Consider the following 18,060-nt stretch of genomic DNA (forward strand, 5'->3'; position numbering starts at 1 on the left):
TCTAGGGCATTTGTTTCTGAACCCTCACTCTTATGAGTTTCTCTGAAAAACTGATGGAGCTATAAAATACTTTCTATACTATTCTAGAATAAAATAGAAAGATAGAAACACTCCCAAGGGGGAAAAATGCTTACATAGATTGTTAGCTATGCAACTTAAAGGAAGTTGACAGAGCCCTTAAAATTTACCCATGGGGCTCCTGAATTAGGATCTTTTAAGTTTCAAGAGGGGCTTTAGTGATGTCTAAAGGATACATAGTAGACCTGACTTCCTAATAGACAAGTGCTGCCTCCGACAAGCTGCCCTGCTTCGAAGCTAGAAAGGAAATGAGGCATTGTGAGGGAAGTTACAACATTCATGGTTGAGATGATGTAACAGAGTACTGATGTGGGACTGGAGTAGGCACAATGACCTGATCTCTAACCACTCACCTGTCTAGAATTCTCACACTAGCCTGCTCCACTCTGTTGAGGATGTTGACAGGCGACTTGTTTTTGTTCCAGAATGCACCCCAGCCTAGGACACGGGCCAGATCATTGCCAGTTCCAAGTGGGATGACTGCCAACTGACACTGCAAAAACAAAGCAGGCACCATTTTCAGACAATTCTACCAAGATCCACCCATAAACAAACCCAGAAGGTACTCCTTGGGAAAAACTGTGGTCTCAAAGTCAGTGGCAATAAGAGACTTCCGACTTTAGGAAGTGTAATAAGATGTCTGATGCTGAGTGAACATTTTACTAAGGAGCTGGGCACAACTCTTGGCAATACAGAACTACTCAGTGAAAGGAAACATTGCTGGAATATGCCAACATTTATAGCCATGCTTATGGAAGAGAAGTATAGCCATAAATTTCTATCAAGGGTTGGCCAAGGAGGTAAGGTGCTTTGGGAGACAAAGCTACAAGAGTCAGAAGAGCAGGGAGCTATCTGGGGAGACCAGGAAAGTTAGAGGAAAGTTTCTGCTACTCTTGAGACTCAGGAAGAAAACCAGTGGCCTCAGGAGGGGAATGGAATTGGGGGCTGAATGCTGCCTAAAGCCACTTCTTTTTTGCTTCCTCTCCTCCCCTTCAGTTCTTCATTTTGGGGCCTGGGGAATAAAGCAATACTCATTCTTTCAGCTAACTCCCTCATTTCTCCTTCTCACAAGATAGATAATCAGAAAATAGTTCAGGTGAGGAAGCTTAGATTGGGAATCTGCCAGCCAGGTTGGCTATGAAACCAGTGGAAAATGTGTTATATACATAAGGAGAGTGAAGACGAGGGACTTTTTGGAATGATCAGCTCCATACCCCCAATCTGTCTAGCAATGGCTAAACTGAGTCAGCTAGGAACTCACTCTTTCATGTAATCCAAAGGTATCAATCAGAGATAAGACCCAGCTCACACTGCCATCTCCACCACAAACCACAATGCGAAAACGAGCAAAATTCTTGAACATGGACAGCCTGAAAGAAAGATAGAGAAAAGGAGTCATTTCGTGAACTGTTAGGGTTTACGACTCTTTTCTAAACTGTGCCAAGATCTAAGGACTGCTGTTTCTGCATCCTGTTAACAGGATACTGGCCTTCTTTCACTTAGCTCCTATCTCTTTGTATTCCTAACATCACAAGAATACTCCCACAGGTAATCCTGGAGATGAGGCCTTGCTTCAGCCTACCATCTTCGATGCCTAACCATACTCTGGATGCTACTAGTAACATAGTTAACTCCCTGTTGAGCCCAAGAAGAATGCCTTGCATAGTGGCAAGTGGCCTCACAGAAACCAGAGCTGAACAGCCAGATGGTCCCTAAATAAAACAGCCTATAGTAGAGATACATCTATTTGGCCCCAGGAAGGAATGAGGGACAGGAAAGATGAGAGGCAAATACCCATTTGTTTTCTCCTCTGAGGTCAGGAGATGTAGTTAGATTTTTCCAACCAGGAAAGGTGGAACAAATATGAGAGCAGGACATGGTCTTGAAGGGATTTCTGGGAGAGGGCTAAAAGTTCTCCAACTACCCAACCTGAAATGCTTTGAAGTTATGTTTTTGTGTCCTGACTTGAGAAAATATATCTTTCCTGCTCAGATACTAGAACTGATTTCAGGAAACCTATCCTAGTTTAGAATATATAGAGTGAATAGTTTCATCTATATACCCAACTATATCCCTTACCCTATGCTTACCCAGCTTCAGGTCCACCCTTTGACAGGTCAAAAACTTGAGACGGATTAAGGTATTGCTTGAATTTTCTGAGGAAGACGATCCCTTGTTGATCGCCACTTTTGGAGTTGATGAAGATGAGAAGGGGACATGAACAGGTTGATGACCAATCAAGGTTCCAGAAGTCTGAAGATACTACTAATTGGCCTGATATATGCACACAACAAAAAGAAAAATGAGGGGGGAAAAGGGTTGTTAAGATGGAAACAAGACATGACTTAACATATTTTGCAAAAACTTTAAAAACAGCTTTATTGAGGTATAATTGATATACAAAGAACAGCTCATATTTAATGTGTACAATTTAATGAGTTAGATATATATAAACACCTATGATACAATCACCACAAGCAAGGCCAAAAACATATCCAACATCTCCAAGATCTTCCTCATGCCCCAGTCTCCTGAGACTGAGAAGCAGAGGGGAATTCAGAACACAGCCCAAAGGGGCTTTTATTTAATGTCTGCCAAGCTATTGCCAGCAACTACTTCATGCCAATAATCATGCTAGAACTGCTAGAGGTATAGCCTCTTCCTTCAAGCTGGGGGAACAGACTCATACACAATAGTACGTTCAAACACAAAGATTAAGGAAATTGGTGCCATAATGAAGGATTAATAAAAGACAGTGAGGAATCTTAAGAATGAGAAGGTTGGGAGCCCAGGAGGAGGATCAGCACACCAACTAGTTCTCTCTCTGCTTGGGATACCTCGGTTCTCACAGTGAGAAGGTACCAGGTAAGGAGAGAGGCAGAGGAAAGGCTGTCTCTTAACTAGGAGCTAATGAGATAACATCAATGTGGGATGATAATCACTCCTTTAAGGCTCTGACAGAGCAATCCAAGTTATCATACCAATTTTCAGGGGAAACAAGACTATAGGGAAATTGTCTGAATAAGAGAGACACTTTTAATAACCCCTAACTCTGAAGTTCCCCACAGAGAAGTGGAGTTATAGCAGTCTAAATTGCCAAAGCCTGTCAGCTCGTGCTAAGTCTTGAAGCCTATTGGCAGGGAGACAGGCAGTGAGCAACAGCCCCCTAGGAGATGGTAGACAAATAGTGAGCCTCCAAACGTCTGAGTTTATGGTTTGCCAGTGTTACCCAAGCAACAATAAATGCAAAGGGTAGAAGGTATGTGACTCACTCCTGAATGGGGCGGGACATGGGGAGGGAAGTGGTCGAGGTATCCCATTGTTGTAACCTGGGTGAATGGGAGCCTGGAGGAATTCTGCTGACTTGAGCAGATTTCATGGCTGTTTTGCGTGGAAAAATCTAAAGCAGGCTTCCTCTATGGGCCAATTCCTACTCAATGGCCAGTAGAACTCGAAGGGATCCTAAGCCAGCTAGCCAGTCATGTACCAAATTTTCAGGGCTTGCTAAGACTCACAGATATAAGGGCATAGCTTGGAAGTAGTTGCTCTCTCTGAACACATTATCCAAAAGTAGTACTTTTTTCAACATCTGTTTTACAAAAGGTAATATGTTGACACAATGGTAGTTAAGACATTCATTCATTCATTCATTCATTCATTCATTCAACAAATATGTATTGAGGGCATTTCCTATGATTGTCCTTCTTATGTTCTGAGAATACAGTAGTGGACAAGACAGATATAGTCTCTGCTCTTGTGGAACTTATATTCTAATGGTGGGAGACACACCATAACAAAGAAATATAGAAAATAATATTAGGGTGCCTGGGTGGCTCAGTTGGTTGAGTGTCCAACTTCGACTCAGGTCATGGTCTTCTGGTTCGTGAGTTTGAATCTGGTGTCAAACTCTGTGCTGACAGTTCAGCCTGGACCCTGCTTCGGATTCTGTGTCTCCCTCTCTCTCTGCCCTTCCTGGACTCTCTCTCTCTCAAAGATTAATAAACATTAATTTAAAAAGAAAATAATATAATATGAAGAAAAAGAAGTCAGGATAAGGGATAGAGATTGAAGGGGGTATTATTTTAGACAGAGTGGTCAGAGACAGCTTCTCTGGAGAGGCAACATTTGAGATGAGACTTAAATGAAATGAAGAAGTGAGCAATGCAGATATGGGGAGGGGGGTTTCTGTGGCAGAAGAAAGAGTAAGTGCTAGGACCCAGAGAAGGGAGAGTGGGGTGTCGGAGACCAGTGAACAGAAAGGCAGGACTGTTGTGGAGTGAGTGAGGTGGATAGTGGCAGAAATGAGGTCAGAGAGATGACAGGGGCCATATAAAATGATAACAAGATGTTAGAGAAAGCAGTTCAAAAATAAGTGTGTGACTAGTATGGTATGAAACATTGGGGTCAGGTCATAAGATATATGAAGAAAATAATTTTAAAAATGTACCATATTTTTATGTGCTTGCTCCTCTACCAAATAACAATCAAGCCCCAACTCATGGTCTGCCCTCAGGCTTACCTCTCTTTTGAGAAATTAATTCTGCTCTGCAGTTCCTTTCATTCAGTAACCTCCTGCCAATGCCCTCTAGGTGAACATGTGACTTTGAGTATGCACTTCAATGAAAGAATTTATGGAAACAGGTTCCTGTCAACATCTAGTGGAACTGTGAGCTATTCTTAAAAATAGGGACTCCCTCTGCCAGAAGTTCTGGAATTGACCTATCTATGCCCAGTGATTTTTAACAGCATCAAAGGTCCAATGGGTACTAACCCTTTCTAAAGGTGAAGCAGCAATGGCACTGATGCCAACTACTGTAAACTCTTTGGGTCTCTGGTTAATTATCTGCAAAGTGGGCCATTCAAAAAACTAACTTGTTTCCTAGCATAGAGATGAAAATAAACTAGGTGTTACATTGAGGAGAAAAGTGTTTCTTAAAGATGAAAGATGAATAAACTTGCTATAGTAAAGAAGAGACTAGTTAAAGCTAGCCATGGTTCCATTTTTTTCTTATCCAGAAGACTGGAAAAAAATTAAAAAAATAGATATTAAAGCTGACTGGGGAAGACATGGAAAAATATGCACTCTCACTGAGGGTGGAAGAGAAAGGGACAACAAGCACTCTGGAGGGCAATTTGACAACATCTATGAAAATTACAAAGGTTTTTGCATTATGACCCAGTAGTTACACTTCTGGGAATTTTTCCTATAGATGTATATATAAAATGAGCTGCATGATATTGTTCTTTGTAACATTGTTGTAATAGTAAAAGAGTGAAAACTACCAAATTGTCCACCAATAGAGAACTACTTAAATAAATTATGGTATATCCGTATAATGGGATATCTTATAGCTGTAAAAAAGAATGAGGAAGCAATCTTTTGTTGATACAAAAAGATCTCCAAAATATACTGTAAAAGAGAAAATAAAGGCAAGGTTTAGAGCAATGTGTACAGTTAAAAGGGATAAGGGATAAGAATATATGTTTATATTTACTAGTATATACAGGAAGACATACTAGAAGCTACTGAATAAACCAAATGGCAGTAGTCAACTTTTTGTGAGTGCGCATGGGATGGGGGCTATAGGAGACTGAGAAGACTGAGAGAAAGGATAGTAATATATGTTTTAACTGAATATGTGCATGTGTGTTTCTATTTTTTTAATGTTTTTTAAAATTTATTTTGCAGAGAGAGAGAGACAGCGTGAGCAGGGGAGGGTCAGAGAGAGAGGGAGACACAGAATTCAAAGACAGGCCCCAAGCTCCAAGCTAGCTGTCAGCACAGAGCTGACGTGGGGCTCGAACCCACAAACCGCGACATCATGACCGAAGTGAAGCCGGACATTCAGTCGACTGTGCCACCCAGGTGCCCCTGTTTCTATTTTTTAGAAAAATGAACCATGTAAATATATCAACTATGTAAGAATTAAATTAAGATATAGGAAGAAAGACTTATACTAATGCTATCAGTAAGTAAAATAGCCATGAAGGTGTAGCTGAAATCATTTGTTGATCCATTCGGCAGCTTGGATCATGGGCTGCCTTCTGCAGTGTACTTCTACAACATAATGCAGCAGTGTGCCACAGCTGGTTGTCCTCTAGATTTATTCACTAAACTAAAGCAAACATCTTAACTTCTCTGGGTGCTCATTTCTCCATATGTACAGTAGCATCATATTGCAATGATTAATAAAAATAATCCAGGATGGGAATGGAAAGCTTTGAGATAAGGGGAAAATTCTATAATTAAGGCAACTGAAACTTCAGTGTCAAACTTACTTTGGTTACAGATGGGAAAACAAAGGGAAGCAGTGCTGGCAGAAAGCTATTCCTAGAAGAAGACAAGGGCAGCCCCATTTAGCATTTCTCCTAGAGTAAGAGAACATCTGAATTTGAGCAAGGCCAAATTTGTCAAGAGAGTCTCGTGAACAAGGTGATGGAATTGTGTGGCATCATTGGTTGGAATGTAGCAATGTTAGTCAGATTCATAACCAGGTAAGTAATTGTGCCCATAAGGCTGCTTTTGAATAGGCTGATGTTAATTGTAAGGGAGCTTCCTGTACTGTTCAGCAATTTTAATCAACAATTCAAATGAAAACATAGAAGGCTGGTTTCTCAACTTTGAAGTACTCAAAGCTGGAGGAAAAGCTATTGGATGACAGAATCAAGATTGAAAAATGACCTAATGGGCAGATTGGTCAAAGTCAACAAGATGAAAAAGGGATAAATGTGAAGCTTGGATTTTATGCTCAAGGACATAAATTGTACCAGAACTGGACAATAGGAACTTGGTTTGGCAGGATCAAGTGTGAAAAGGGCTTAGAGGATTTAGTTGACTTTAAGCTCCAAATGACTCAACAGCCTGAAAGAACCTTTCAAAAAAGAAAAAAAAAAGGTCATGCTTCTTTGAGCTGCCTTAATACAACCACAGTTCCCCAAACCAGACAGCCTATAGTCCCTCTCAAGTTTGTTCATTTTGTATCATAGAAGGATGTAAAATTAGCATAAAGACAGCTTACTGATTCACTTTCTATATTTTAAAACAATAACAAATGTTAGGGCATCTAGCCCTCATAATGCACCTGAGTATAACTTTTATTGAAATAAAGCTTCCCAAGAGTGAAATTTAATTGGATCAATATTGCAGATAAGTAGAAGGAAAGGCTAAAACCTAGCTCATGGGGCATTAGATAAGAAACTACACAAAAAGAATGGCTTAGCTCAGGTGTTTCTAAGCAATAATACTATGTCATTGGTGGAAAGCCAAAGAAAGAAGCAATGCCATTAGTTGATTATTTGTAACAAGAATAAGAAGTGATAGGATAAGAAAAAACAAACTATGAAACCCCAACTTCCCTAAGGACAGGAAGCACAGAACCTGTTGGGTAACTACAAAAAAGAGGTTACAGCCCCTTAATACCTATTTAGGGTAATTAGAGGGATGCTGAGACATCTTCAGTCTGCTTAGACATCTTCCCCAGGTACCCCTATTGGGGTGAGCAAAGTATCAGATTTAAGACTACATTGACTTTCATAGCAGCTTGAGTTTGCTTGGCTGACTAGTTTGTTACTTTTTCTCTTCTATCAATCCTATTTTCTCCCTACTCCCTTCCTTTCCCTGTGCAATAAAGCATCTTTAATTTAACCAAGTCATCCACCTCATCACCTCTCTGGTAGGTGACTTTATTTGGGAAAATATTTGAGTAGATTTAAGAATAATATATGCATGCATCCCTGAGTGAAGTTAGCTTTGTATCTGTTCATGTCACTAAGGAAACATGACAGAAACCTGCAGAAACCTGTGTGAATGGCTCATTCTCTGTACCAAAGTCTATCTGGATATATCTGTGTTAAGGTTAGAAAATGAACTGGAAGAGACTAGAGTGGTTCTGAGTGTGTGTATATGTATATGTACACATGTGAACGTGTGCTATGTCCAGTTCTAAAACTCTGCTACACTGCCTACAGAATTTTTGCCCACTTCTGTTCTCTAAGGAACCTATATACATTTCCTTCTTTTCTCTGCTGTCACCTAATGCTGGCTCTTCCTTGGCAACATAATGGGCACCAAGCATCAATATGGGGATAATTTTTAAGTCAATGAAATGCTGGTTCACTAACAACTACCAGACCAGACGACCACCACATGCCAGAGTTGGATAAATTAGCATATTAGTGAAATATAAATGAAAACATTCCAGGAAGGGTTTGAACTTTCCCTCCAGTAAGTGAAATTAACCATATATAGAGTGAAGTTAACCATACACAAACTGAAATTAATGGGCAGTGTATCTCTTTCCTGGCTTAGTGAAAAAGTAGTGTGTCAGTTGGTAAATATATTAGATTTCTAAATTCCTTGGTGTTAGTAAAATAGGTCTCTATTTAGCTGTGATATGTGATTTTGATCTTGACAGCTCCTATTATTTAATAATGAATAATGTGAAAAGCAAATGAGGAACTCAATGGCAGAAAGGAGAGTCTCTCAGAAGCAAAGAAAAAGTGGGGAACTAGAGGTATACTCAAAAGGGCATTGCTAGCAATTGCTAAAAAGTGAAGTTTCCCTGTGGTAGTCTACATTTTTGATTAATCTAGAAGACTAGTGATTTAATTTTGTTGTCCATTGGGGCTATGTTTCTTGATATTCAGGCCCTTTACGTATTATCACTTATCCTCACAATATACAGTATCATTTCCATTTATAAATGTGGAAAGTACAGCTCAGAGAATGTAAGTGCATTACCCAAGGTCACCTAGCTAGTAAGTGACTAAAACTCATGGTTGCCTGGGTTTTATTTTATCCTTTACACCATGCTGTTTCTATTTCATCATAGTTTAAAAAACAAACACAAAACTAAACAAACATCCCTCTCCATTGCCCCTGTTTTATCTGTTCTAACATCTCTAGACCCTCTGATAGAAGACTTTAGAAAGTTTACTCTTGCTGCTTTGACATCATTACTGCCTCCTTTCCGTGCAACCCCATCCTCCTATAATTTCCTCTAACTAGGTGACAGTGCTAACATTTTCTGATCTCCAGGTGCCTCGAAACATCACTCCTTTGGTGCCTAGCATATGCTACCTTTTGTCATATTATATCCATATGTCATATCAATATCCTGGGTTGACAATAATCATAAACTCTAGATATGCTCTTATCCTGAATCTCTTTGTAGCCTTCCAACACCGTATAAATAGAATTCTCAGCAAATCACTAATGTTTAGGAATTGACATAGCAGGTCAGAGCATGCTGGGGCAATAAACATGCTAGTTTCAGATTTGGAGACGACCTTGGTATTGTGTCCATTCTAAGAGTAACATAACCTGGGCCTTCATGTAGTTCTTCCTGCCCACCTGGATGCAAGAAAACTTATTTTATGGATTATCTAGTGTCTGAAAATCATGAAAATCTGACATCAATTCTGATAATTTAGAAAAAATTGAGACAGAGACTACAGAGAATATGCCCACATACATATACACCGTAAACATCAACACTCATTTTCCCAAAGGTCTAAAAAGAAACATGAGCTGTCTTTACATATATGCACATTCCTACTCCCCCAAAACGTTTGGTTGAGAATAATAATTTAATTAAAAAATTTCTCCAGTCTTAGCACCTTCCCTCCCTTCCCAATGAAATACATTCTGAGGTTAAAATTTAGGTACTCACCATCCCCTTTAGGGTCGCTGAGGGCAGTGGGAGGAATGACTGATGTTCGATGACTTCCAAACCAGCATTCCTTGGAAAACCGTCTTCGGCAGTCGTCGTGCACCTGAAACGACAAGAGAAGAACAGAGAAAAAAAGGAAGGGTGAGAGAATAGGATATAATTGATCAGTATCGAGTTCAAATTTCAAGGCTTGAATCCCCAGTATTAAAATCTCCCTTTCTGAGATTTGGTGCCATACACATTCCCCTGACTCAACCTGGACACCCACTTCCCACCTGGAGTTTTACTATCCCTGAAGATGTCCTCTGAGCTCTGTTCCTTTCAAAGGTAGCTTTCAAAAATATACCCATCACAGACATTAAGAAGACATAAGTCCTATGGCACAATCTTAGTGACCTACAAAACAGGGAGCATACTTGCAGTTTAAGAGTGCTAATCCTGATAATATGCTGTTACACTTAAATCCTTACAACAACCGTGTATAGTAGGGAATACATTATTAGATTCATTTTAGAAATGAGGATACCAAAGGTCAGAGAGGTGTAGAGTCTTGCTCAAGGTCGGGAATTGGCAGAGCTGAGATTTTACTGACTCCCCACAGATGGTCATATTCCTAAATTTCTGATATTTTTAAGTACCACTTCCTGGACAATGACACACTTCCTAGAGGACACGAATATGGCCTGATTATGCAAGAACAATTAAAAGAGAGCCAAAGGACAACCAGAGTTTTCTTCTTTTTTATTGAGATATAATTGACATATAACATTATATCAGTTCCATGGGTACAATATAATGATTTGATATTTGTATATATTGCAAAATGATCACGACTATAAGTGTAGTTAACATCTGTCACCATATATAATTATATTTTTTTCTCTTGTGATGAGAACTTTTAAGGTCTACACTCTTAGCACCTTACAAATAGGCAAAACAGTATTATTAATTATAGTCACCATGCTGTCCGTTATATCCTGATGTCTCATTTATTTTAGAACTGGAAGTTTGTACCTTTTGACCACCTTCACTTATTTTGCCCATCTCCTAACCCCTACTCCTGTATCTGTGAGCTCATTTTTTCAGATTCTATGTGTAAGTGAGATCATATAGTATTTCTCATTCTCTGTCTAACCCATTTTATGCAGCATAATGCCCCTAAGGTCCATCCACGTTGATGCAAATGCCAATATTTCCTTCATTTTTAGGGCTGAATAATATTCCAATGCATATACATCTACCATATTTTCTTTATCTATTCATCCATCACTGGACACTTAGATTGTTACCATATCTTGACTATCGTAAATAATACTGCTGTGAACATGAGGGTGCCTATATCTTTTTGGGTTAGTGTTTTCATTCTTTTCAAAAGTGGAATTGCTAAGTCATATAGTAGTTCTATTTTTAAGTTTTTGAGAAAACTCCATTTTGTTTTCCATAGTAGCTGCACCAATTCACATTTCTACCAATGGTGCATGAAGGTTCTCTTTTCTCCATATCCTTTTCAACATTTATTTCTTGTCTTTTTGATGAGTCACTCTGACAAGTGTGAGATGGCATCTCATTGTCACTTTGATTTGCATTTGCTTGATGATTAGCAATGTTGAATACCTTTTCATATACTTGTAGGCTATCTGTTTTTCTTTAAAAAATATCTATGCAGATCTTCTGTCCATTTTTTAATTGGATTGTTGCTTGCTTTGTGCTATGGAGTTGTATGAATTCTTTATATATTTTGGATATTTACTCCTTATCAGATATATGATTTAAAAATACTTCTCTCATTCAGTTGGTTGCTTTTTCCTTTTGTTAATGAAGCTTTTTAGTAGTCTCATCTGTTTATTTTTTCTATTGTTGCCTTTACTTTTGATGTCAAATCCAAAAATCCATGACAAGTCTGATTTCAAGGAATTTATGACCTATGTTTTCTTCTAGAAGTTTTATGGTTTCAAGTCTTACATTCAAGTCTTGAATCCATTTGAGTTCATTTTTGTGAGTGGTGTTTTTCAGGTGGGTGTCCACATTTCCCACTATCATTTATTGAAGAAACTGTCCTTTTCTCGTTGTATAACCTTGGCTCCTTTGCCATAAGTTAATTGACCATATGTGCATGAGTTTATCTCTGGGCTCTCTATTTTGTTCCACTGATCTATGTGTCTGTTTTATGCCAATACCATACTGTTTTGATTACTATGGTTTTGTAATATAGTTTTAAATTATGGAGCATGTTGACTCCTGTTTTGTTCTTCTTTCTAAAGGTTGCATTGGTTGTTTAGGGACTATTGTAGTTCTATACAAATTTTGGAATTTTCTATTTCTGTGAAAAATCACAATGGAATTTGGGTAGAGACTGCACTGAATCTGTAGATTGCATTGGGCAGTATAGACGTTTTAACAGTATTAATTCTTCCAATCCATGTGCACAGAATATTTTTCCATTTATTTGTGTCTTATTATATTTCTTTCATCAAAATCTTGTAGTTTTCAGAGTACAGGAATTTCATCACCTTGGTTAAGTTTATTCATAGATATTTTGTAATTCTTGTTGCATTGTAATTGAGATGGGTTTCTTAATTTCTCTGATAGTTTATTAGTATATAGAAATGCAACAGATTTTTGGATATTAATTTTGAATCTTGCAATTCTACTGAATTTATTAGTTCTAACAGGGATGTTTTTGTAAATTCTTTAGGGTTTTTTCTTTTTAAAAGTTTATTTATTTATTTTGAGAGAGAGAGAGAGAGTGAGAGAGCGAGAGAGAGAGGGAGAGACAGAACCCCAAGAAGGCTCCATGCTATCAGCAGAGAGCCCAACGTGGGGCTTGATCGCATGATTCATTAGATCACGAGCTAAGCTGAAATCAAGAGTCAGACACGTAACCAACTGAGCCACTCAGGCTCTTTAGGGTTTTCTATATATAATATGTCATTCACAAATAGTGACAGTTTTACTTCTATCTCTATGATTTGGATGCTTAAATTTTTTTATTGGAGTACAATTGACATACAATGTTATATTAGTTTCAGGTGTACAACATATTGCTCCAACAATTCTAAACATTACTCAGTGCTCACCACAATTAGTGTAGTCACCATACAATGTTACTACAATATTATTTGACTCTGTTACCTCTGTTGTACTTTTCAATTCTGTGACATTTATTTTTTAACTGCATGACTTTAATTTCTTTTTCTTACCTAGGAATTCTAATGCTATGCTGAATAAAAGCAGGGAGAGTGAGCATCCTTATCTTGCTTCTGATCTTAGAGGAAAAGCTGAAATCTTTTCACCATTGAGTATGATGTTAGCAGTGGTTTGCCATATATGGCCTTTATTATGTTGAATTATGTTTCTTCTATACCCACTTTGTTGAGAGTTTTAATCATAAATGGATGTAGAATTTTGTCAAATGATTTTCTGCATCTATTGGAATGCTCATATAATTTTTTCTTCATTTTGTTAGTGTATCTATCACATTGGTTGGTTTCTGCATGTTAAGCCAGCCTTGCACCACTGGAATAAATCATATTTGATTACAGTGTATGATCCTTAATGTACTGTTGAAAATGGGTTTTTAATATTGTGTTGAGGATTTTTGCAACTATGTTCATCAGAGATATTGACCTGTATTTTTCTTTTCTTGTGATATCCTTGTCTGGTCTTTGTATTGCGGTAATCCTGTCATTATAGAAGGGGTTTGAAAGTGTTCCTTACTCTTATTTTTTTTTAAAGATTTTGAGAAGTATTGGTACTAATTCTGTTTTAAAGATGTTTGATAGAATGTACCGGTGAATGTGCCTGGTCCTAGACATTTGTTTATTGGGAGGTTTTCGATTATTGATTCAGTCTCCCTACTAATAATCTGTCTATTCAGATTTTCTGTTTCTTTATGATTCAGTCTTTGTGGTTTTTATGTTTTTAGTAATTTATCCATTTCTTCTAGGTTTCCAGTTTGTTGGTGTATAATTGTTCATAATAGTCCCTTATCCTTTGCATATCTGTGGTATCAGTTGTAACATCTTGTTCACATCTGATTTTATTTCAGGTTGAGTCTCGCTGAAGGTTTGTCAGTTTTGTCTTTTAAAAGAATCACCTCTTAACTTGATGGATCTATTGTCCTTTTAGTCTCAATTTCATTTATTGCTTCTCTGATCTTAGTTGTTTCCTTACTTGTATTAACTTTGAGTTTCATTTGTTCTTCTTATTTGCTTAATTAAAGTGTAAAGTTAGGTTGTTCATTTGAGATTTTTTTCTTCAGGTTCTTATCACTATTAGCCTCTCTCCTAGAACTACTTTTGCTGCATCCCATAAGTTTTTTTCTTTTTTAAAATTAAAGTATAGTTAACATACTGTTATATTACTTTCATGTAGAGTATATAATGATTCAGCAATTCTATACATTACTCCGTGCTCATTAGCAAAAGTGTGATCTTAATCCTCTTCACCTATTTCACACATACCCCCACTCATCTCTGCTCTGGCAACCAGAGAACAGTTTGTTCTCTGTATTTAAGAGTCTTGTTTGTCACCTTTTTTGTTTATTCATTTGCTTTGTTTCTCAAATTCCACACATGTGTGAAATCACATGGTATTTATCTTTGTCTGACTTATTTTATTTAGCATTAAGTCTCGAGATCATTCCATGTTGTTGCAAATGTCAAGATTTCATTTTGTATATATATATATATATATATATAACTTCTTTATCCATTCATCTATTGATGGACACTTGGGTTGCTTCCATATACTGGCTATTGTAAATAATGCTGCAATAAACATAATGGTGCATATATCTTTTCAAAATAGTGTTTTCATATTCTTTGGGTAAATACTCAGTAGGGGAATTACTGCATCATGTGGTAATTCTATTTTTAATTTTTGAGGTACCTCCACAGATATTTCCACAGTGGCTGCACCAATTTGCATTCCCAACAACTTGCACCTTTGCACCTGGGTTTATTTTTCTCCACATCTTCACAAACACTTGTTATTTTTTGCCTTTTATATACTAGCAATTCTGACATGTGTGAGATGATAGATATCTCATTGTGGTTTAGTTTCGCAGGTCCCTGATGATTAATATTACTGAGCATATTTCAATGTGTCTTTTTGCCATTTGTATGTCTTCTTTGGAAAAATGTCTATCCAGGTCATCTACCCATTTTTTATTGGATTATTTACTTTTTATGTTGAGTTGTATAAACTCTCTGTATACTTTGGGTATTAGCCCTTTATCAGATATATCATTTGCAAACATCTTGTCCCATTTGGTAAGTGGAGTTTTGTTTTGTCAATGGTTTCCTTTGCTGTGCAAAACTTTTATTTTGGTGTAGTCACAATTCACTTTTGTTTTCTTTCCCTGAGGTGATATATCTAGAAAAATGTTTTATTTTTACAGAAAAAAATTTATTTTTTTCTCTCTTTTTTATTAAATAGTTTATTACCAAGTTGTTTTCCATAACGCTCAGTGCTATTACCCACAAGTGCCCCTCTCCATGACCATCACCCCCTTCCCCTTCCCCCTCCCCATTCAGCCCTCAGTTTGTTTTCAGTATTCAAGAAGAAATGTTTGATGTCAAACGAATTACTGCCTATGTTGTGTTCTAAGAGTTTTATGGTTTCAGGTATCACATTTAGGTCTTTAATCCATTTTGACTTTATTTTTGCTTTTGGTGCAAGAAAATGGTACAGCTTCATTCTTTTGCAAGTCATTGTCCATTTTTTCCAGCACTATTTGTTGAAGAGACTGCCTTTTCCCCATAATATATTCTTTCCTCCTTTGTCATAATTAAATTGATCATATAAGTGTGGATTTATTTCTGAGCTCTCTATTCCGTTCCATTGACCTTTGTGTCATTTTTCTGCCAGTACCAGACTGTTTTTATTACTATAGCTCTGTAGTATAGTTTGAACTCAGAAAGCATGATACCCCGGTTTTGCTCCTTTTTCCCCTCAAGATTGTTTTAACTATTTGGGGTCTTTTGTGGTCCCATACAAATTTTAGGATTCTGTGTAAAATGTTGTTGGTTGTCTTAGGATGTATTAATCTGTAGATTGCTTTGGGTAGAATGTACATTTTAACACTAGTGGTTCTTCCACTCCATAAGTATGGAATATCTTCTATTTGTTTGTGTTATCAATTTCCTTCCTTTCAATATTTTGTAGTTTTCAGAGTACAGATCTTTCACCACTTTGGTTAAGTTTATTCCTAGGTATTTTATTATATTTGTTACAATTGTAAATGGGATTGTTTTCTTAATTTCTCTATCTGTTCCTTCATTATTAGTGTATACATTGCAACAAATTTTTGTTTATTTATTTTGTATCCTGTGACATTACTGAATTCAGCTATCAGTCTTACTAGTTTTTTAGTGGAGTTCTTAAGGTTTTCTATCCATAGTATCATGTCATCTGCAAATATTGAAAGTTTTACTTCTTCCTTACCAATTTGGATGCATTTTATTTATTTTTTCTTTCTGACTTCTGTGGCTAGAATTTCCAGTACTTGTTGACTAAAAGTTGGAAGTACACATTTTAGGATAGCTTGTTCTAGCTTTGAGAAGAACGCTGGTGCAATTTTGATGGGGATTGCATTGAATGTGTAGATTGCTTTGAGTAGTATTGACATTTTAACAATATTTATTCTTTCTTTTCTTTTTTTTAACTTTTTATTAAAATTCCAGTTAGTTATTAACATACATTGCAATATTAGTTTTAGGGTACAATCTGGTGACTCAACACTTACATACAAGGTCCTGTGCTCATCACAGGTGCCCTCCTTAATCCCCATCACCTCTTTTCTCCCAGCCCCCCACCCATATCCCCTCTGCTAACCATCAGTCTGTTCTCTAGTAACTAGTTAAGAGTCTTTCATCTTTTTTTTTTGTCTTTTTTTTTGGAATATAACACAATTTATTTTTTTAACATATGCAATTATTTTCCATCATTTACAATACAGTAGTTACAATGACACTCCAAACAGAAAAGCAAAGTAAAAAATCAAAACCCCAACTTCTATTTCATGTAATTAGACTTATACAGAAATTAGAAGATTAAGTAACAACTAGTTAATCACCTAATTTCACAGCTATCTGAAGTGGCAATCATTATATAGCAGCTTATCTATGATACATTCTAGAGAAATGATACAATTTATTACTGGCCCATAAGCTAAAACACAGCCTGCTTAATACCTTTCCTTAAATTCCACCTCTATACTACAGTATACTTGAGGTCCATGCAAAAAAGTAGCTACCTTTTATATAGGAAATGGATGATTAAGTCTTTGGTGTTGTAAAAGCAACTTCATTTAAACATAATCACCCCACCACCAAAAAGAGAAGAGGAAAAAACAAAACTAACGAAAATAATAAGGGAAAAACCCAAGACACACTTCCTAGGAGAAAAAAACCAGCATGTAATTTATGTCTCTGACGGAATGTATTAAATAAGCAAACACCACCAACAAGCAAAACAAGTACTACAATGTAAAAATATTAAAAAAACGAAAACCCTCTCACATGCATAAATGAAAGATTGCACACAAAGAACTCACATCTTTTCAAGCTTCAATAGTAAATATTCTGCTACTATGTATTAAATACTGCATGGTTTGCTCAAGCTAAGATGAAACCACATCATGAATCAATAAACATTTTGCATTTTCTTTCATTATCTACTCAAAGTCATGCCTACTGCACCTCTAATCATTTCATTAAATCCAATTATACCGCAAACATTCCAAAATAAACTTAGATTGTATTGCAGTTTCACTTAACAGTATATAAAATGCTGTGTTGTGACAGTTATCAACTATCCATTAGATACTGAATCAATGTATCTTAAGCACTACTAACTGCTTGATTTTCTTAAAGCTAGATCATTCTGAAGAATTCCTGTTAGACCTATGAGTGCAAACATATGGTATCTGTCCTTCTCTGCCTGACTTATTTCGCTTAGCATGACACCCTCAAGGTCCATCCACTTTCCTAAAAATGCCCATATTTCATTCTTTCTCATTGCCATGTAGTACTCCATTGTGTATATATACCACATATTCTTGATCCGCTCATCAGGTGATGGACATTTAGGCTTTTTCCATGCTTTGGCTATTGACATTGCTGCTATGAACATTGGGGTACATGTGCTCCTATGCATCAGCATTTCTGTATCTCTTGGGTAAATCCCTAGCAGGGCTATTGCTGGGTCATAAGGGCGTTCTATGGATAGGTTTTTGAGGAACCTCCACACTGTTTTCCAGAGCTGCTGCACCAGTTTACATTCCCACCAACAGTGTAGGAGGGTGCCC

The 18,060-nt window shown here is 37.1% G+C and overlaps 1 protein-coding gene across 1 annotated transcript in view; it reads right to left on the bottom strand.

The window, feature by feature from the left end:
• DGKK (diacylglycerol kinase kappa) overlaps positions 1-18,060 on the bottom strand; it is a 196,598-nt gene that overhangs the window by 60,726 nt on the left and 117,812 nt on the right. The window contains exons 8-11 of the mRNA XM_029929651.1: positions 9,750-9,852; positions 2,169-2,352; positions 1,340-1,448; positions 432-571 (exon numbers count right to left, since the gene is read on the bottom strand). Coding sequence (XP_029785511.1) covers positions 432-571; positions 1,340-1,448; positions 2,169-2,352; positions 9,750-9,852 — 536 coding nt within the window. The remainder of the gene's footprint in view (positions 1-431; positions 572-1,339; positions 1,449-2,168; positions 2,353-9,749; positions 9,853-18,060) is intronic.

Source organism: Suricata suricatta, chromosome X (genome assembly GCF_006229205.1).
Source record: "Suricata suricatta isolate VVHF042 chromosome X, meerkat_22Aug2017_6uvM2_HiC, whole genome shotgun sequence".
NCBI lineage: Eukaryota > Metazoa > Chordata > Mammalia > Carnivora > Herpestidae > Suricata > Suricata suricatta.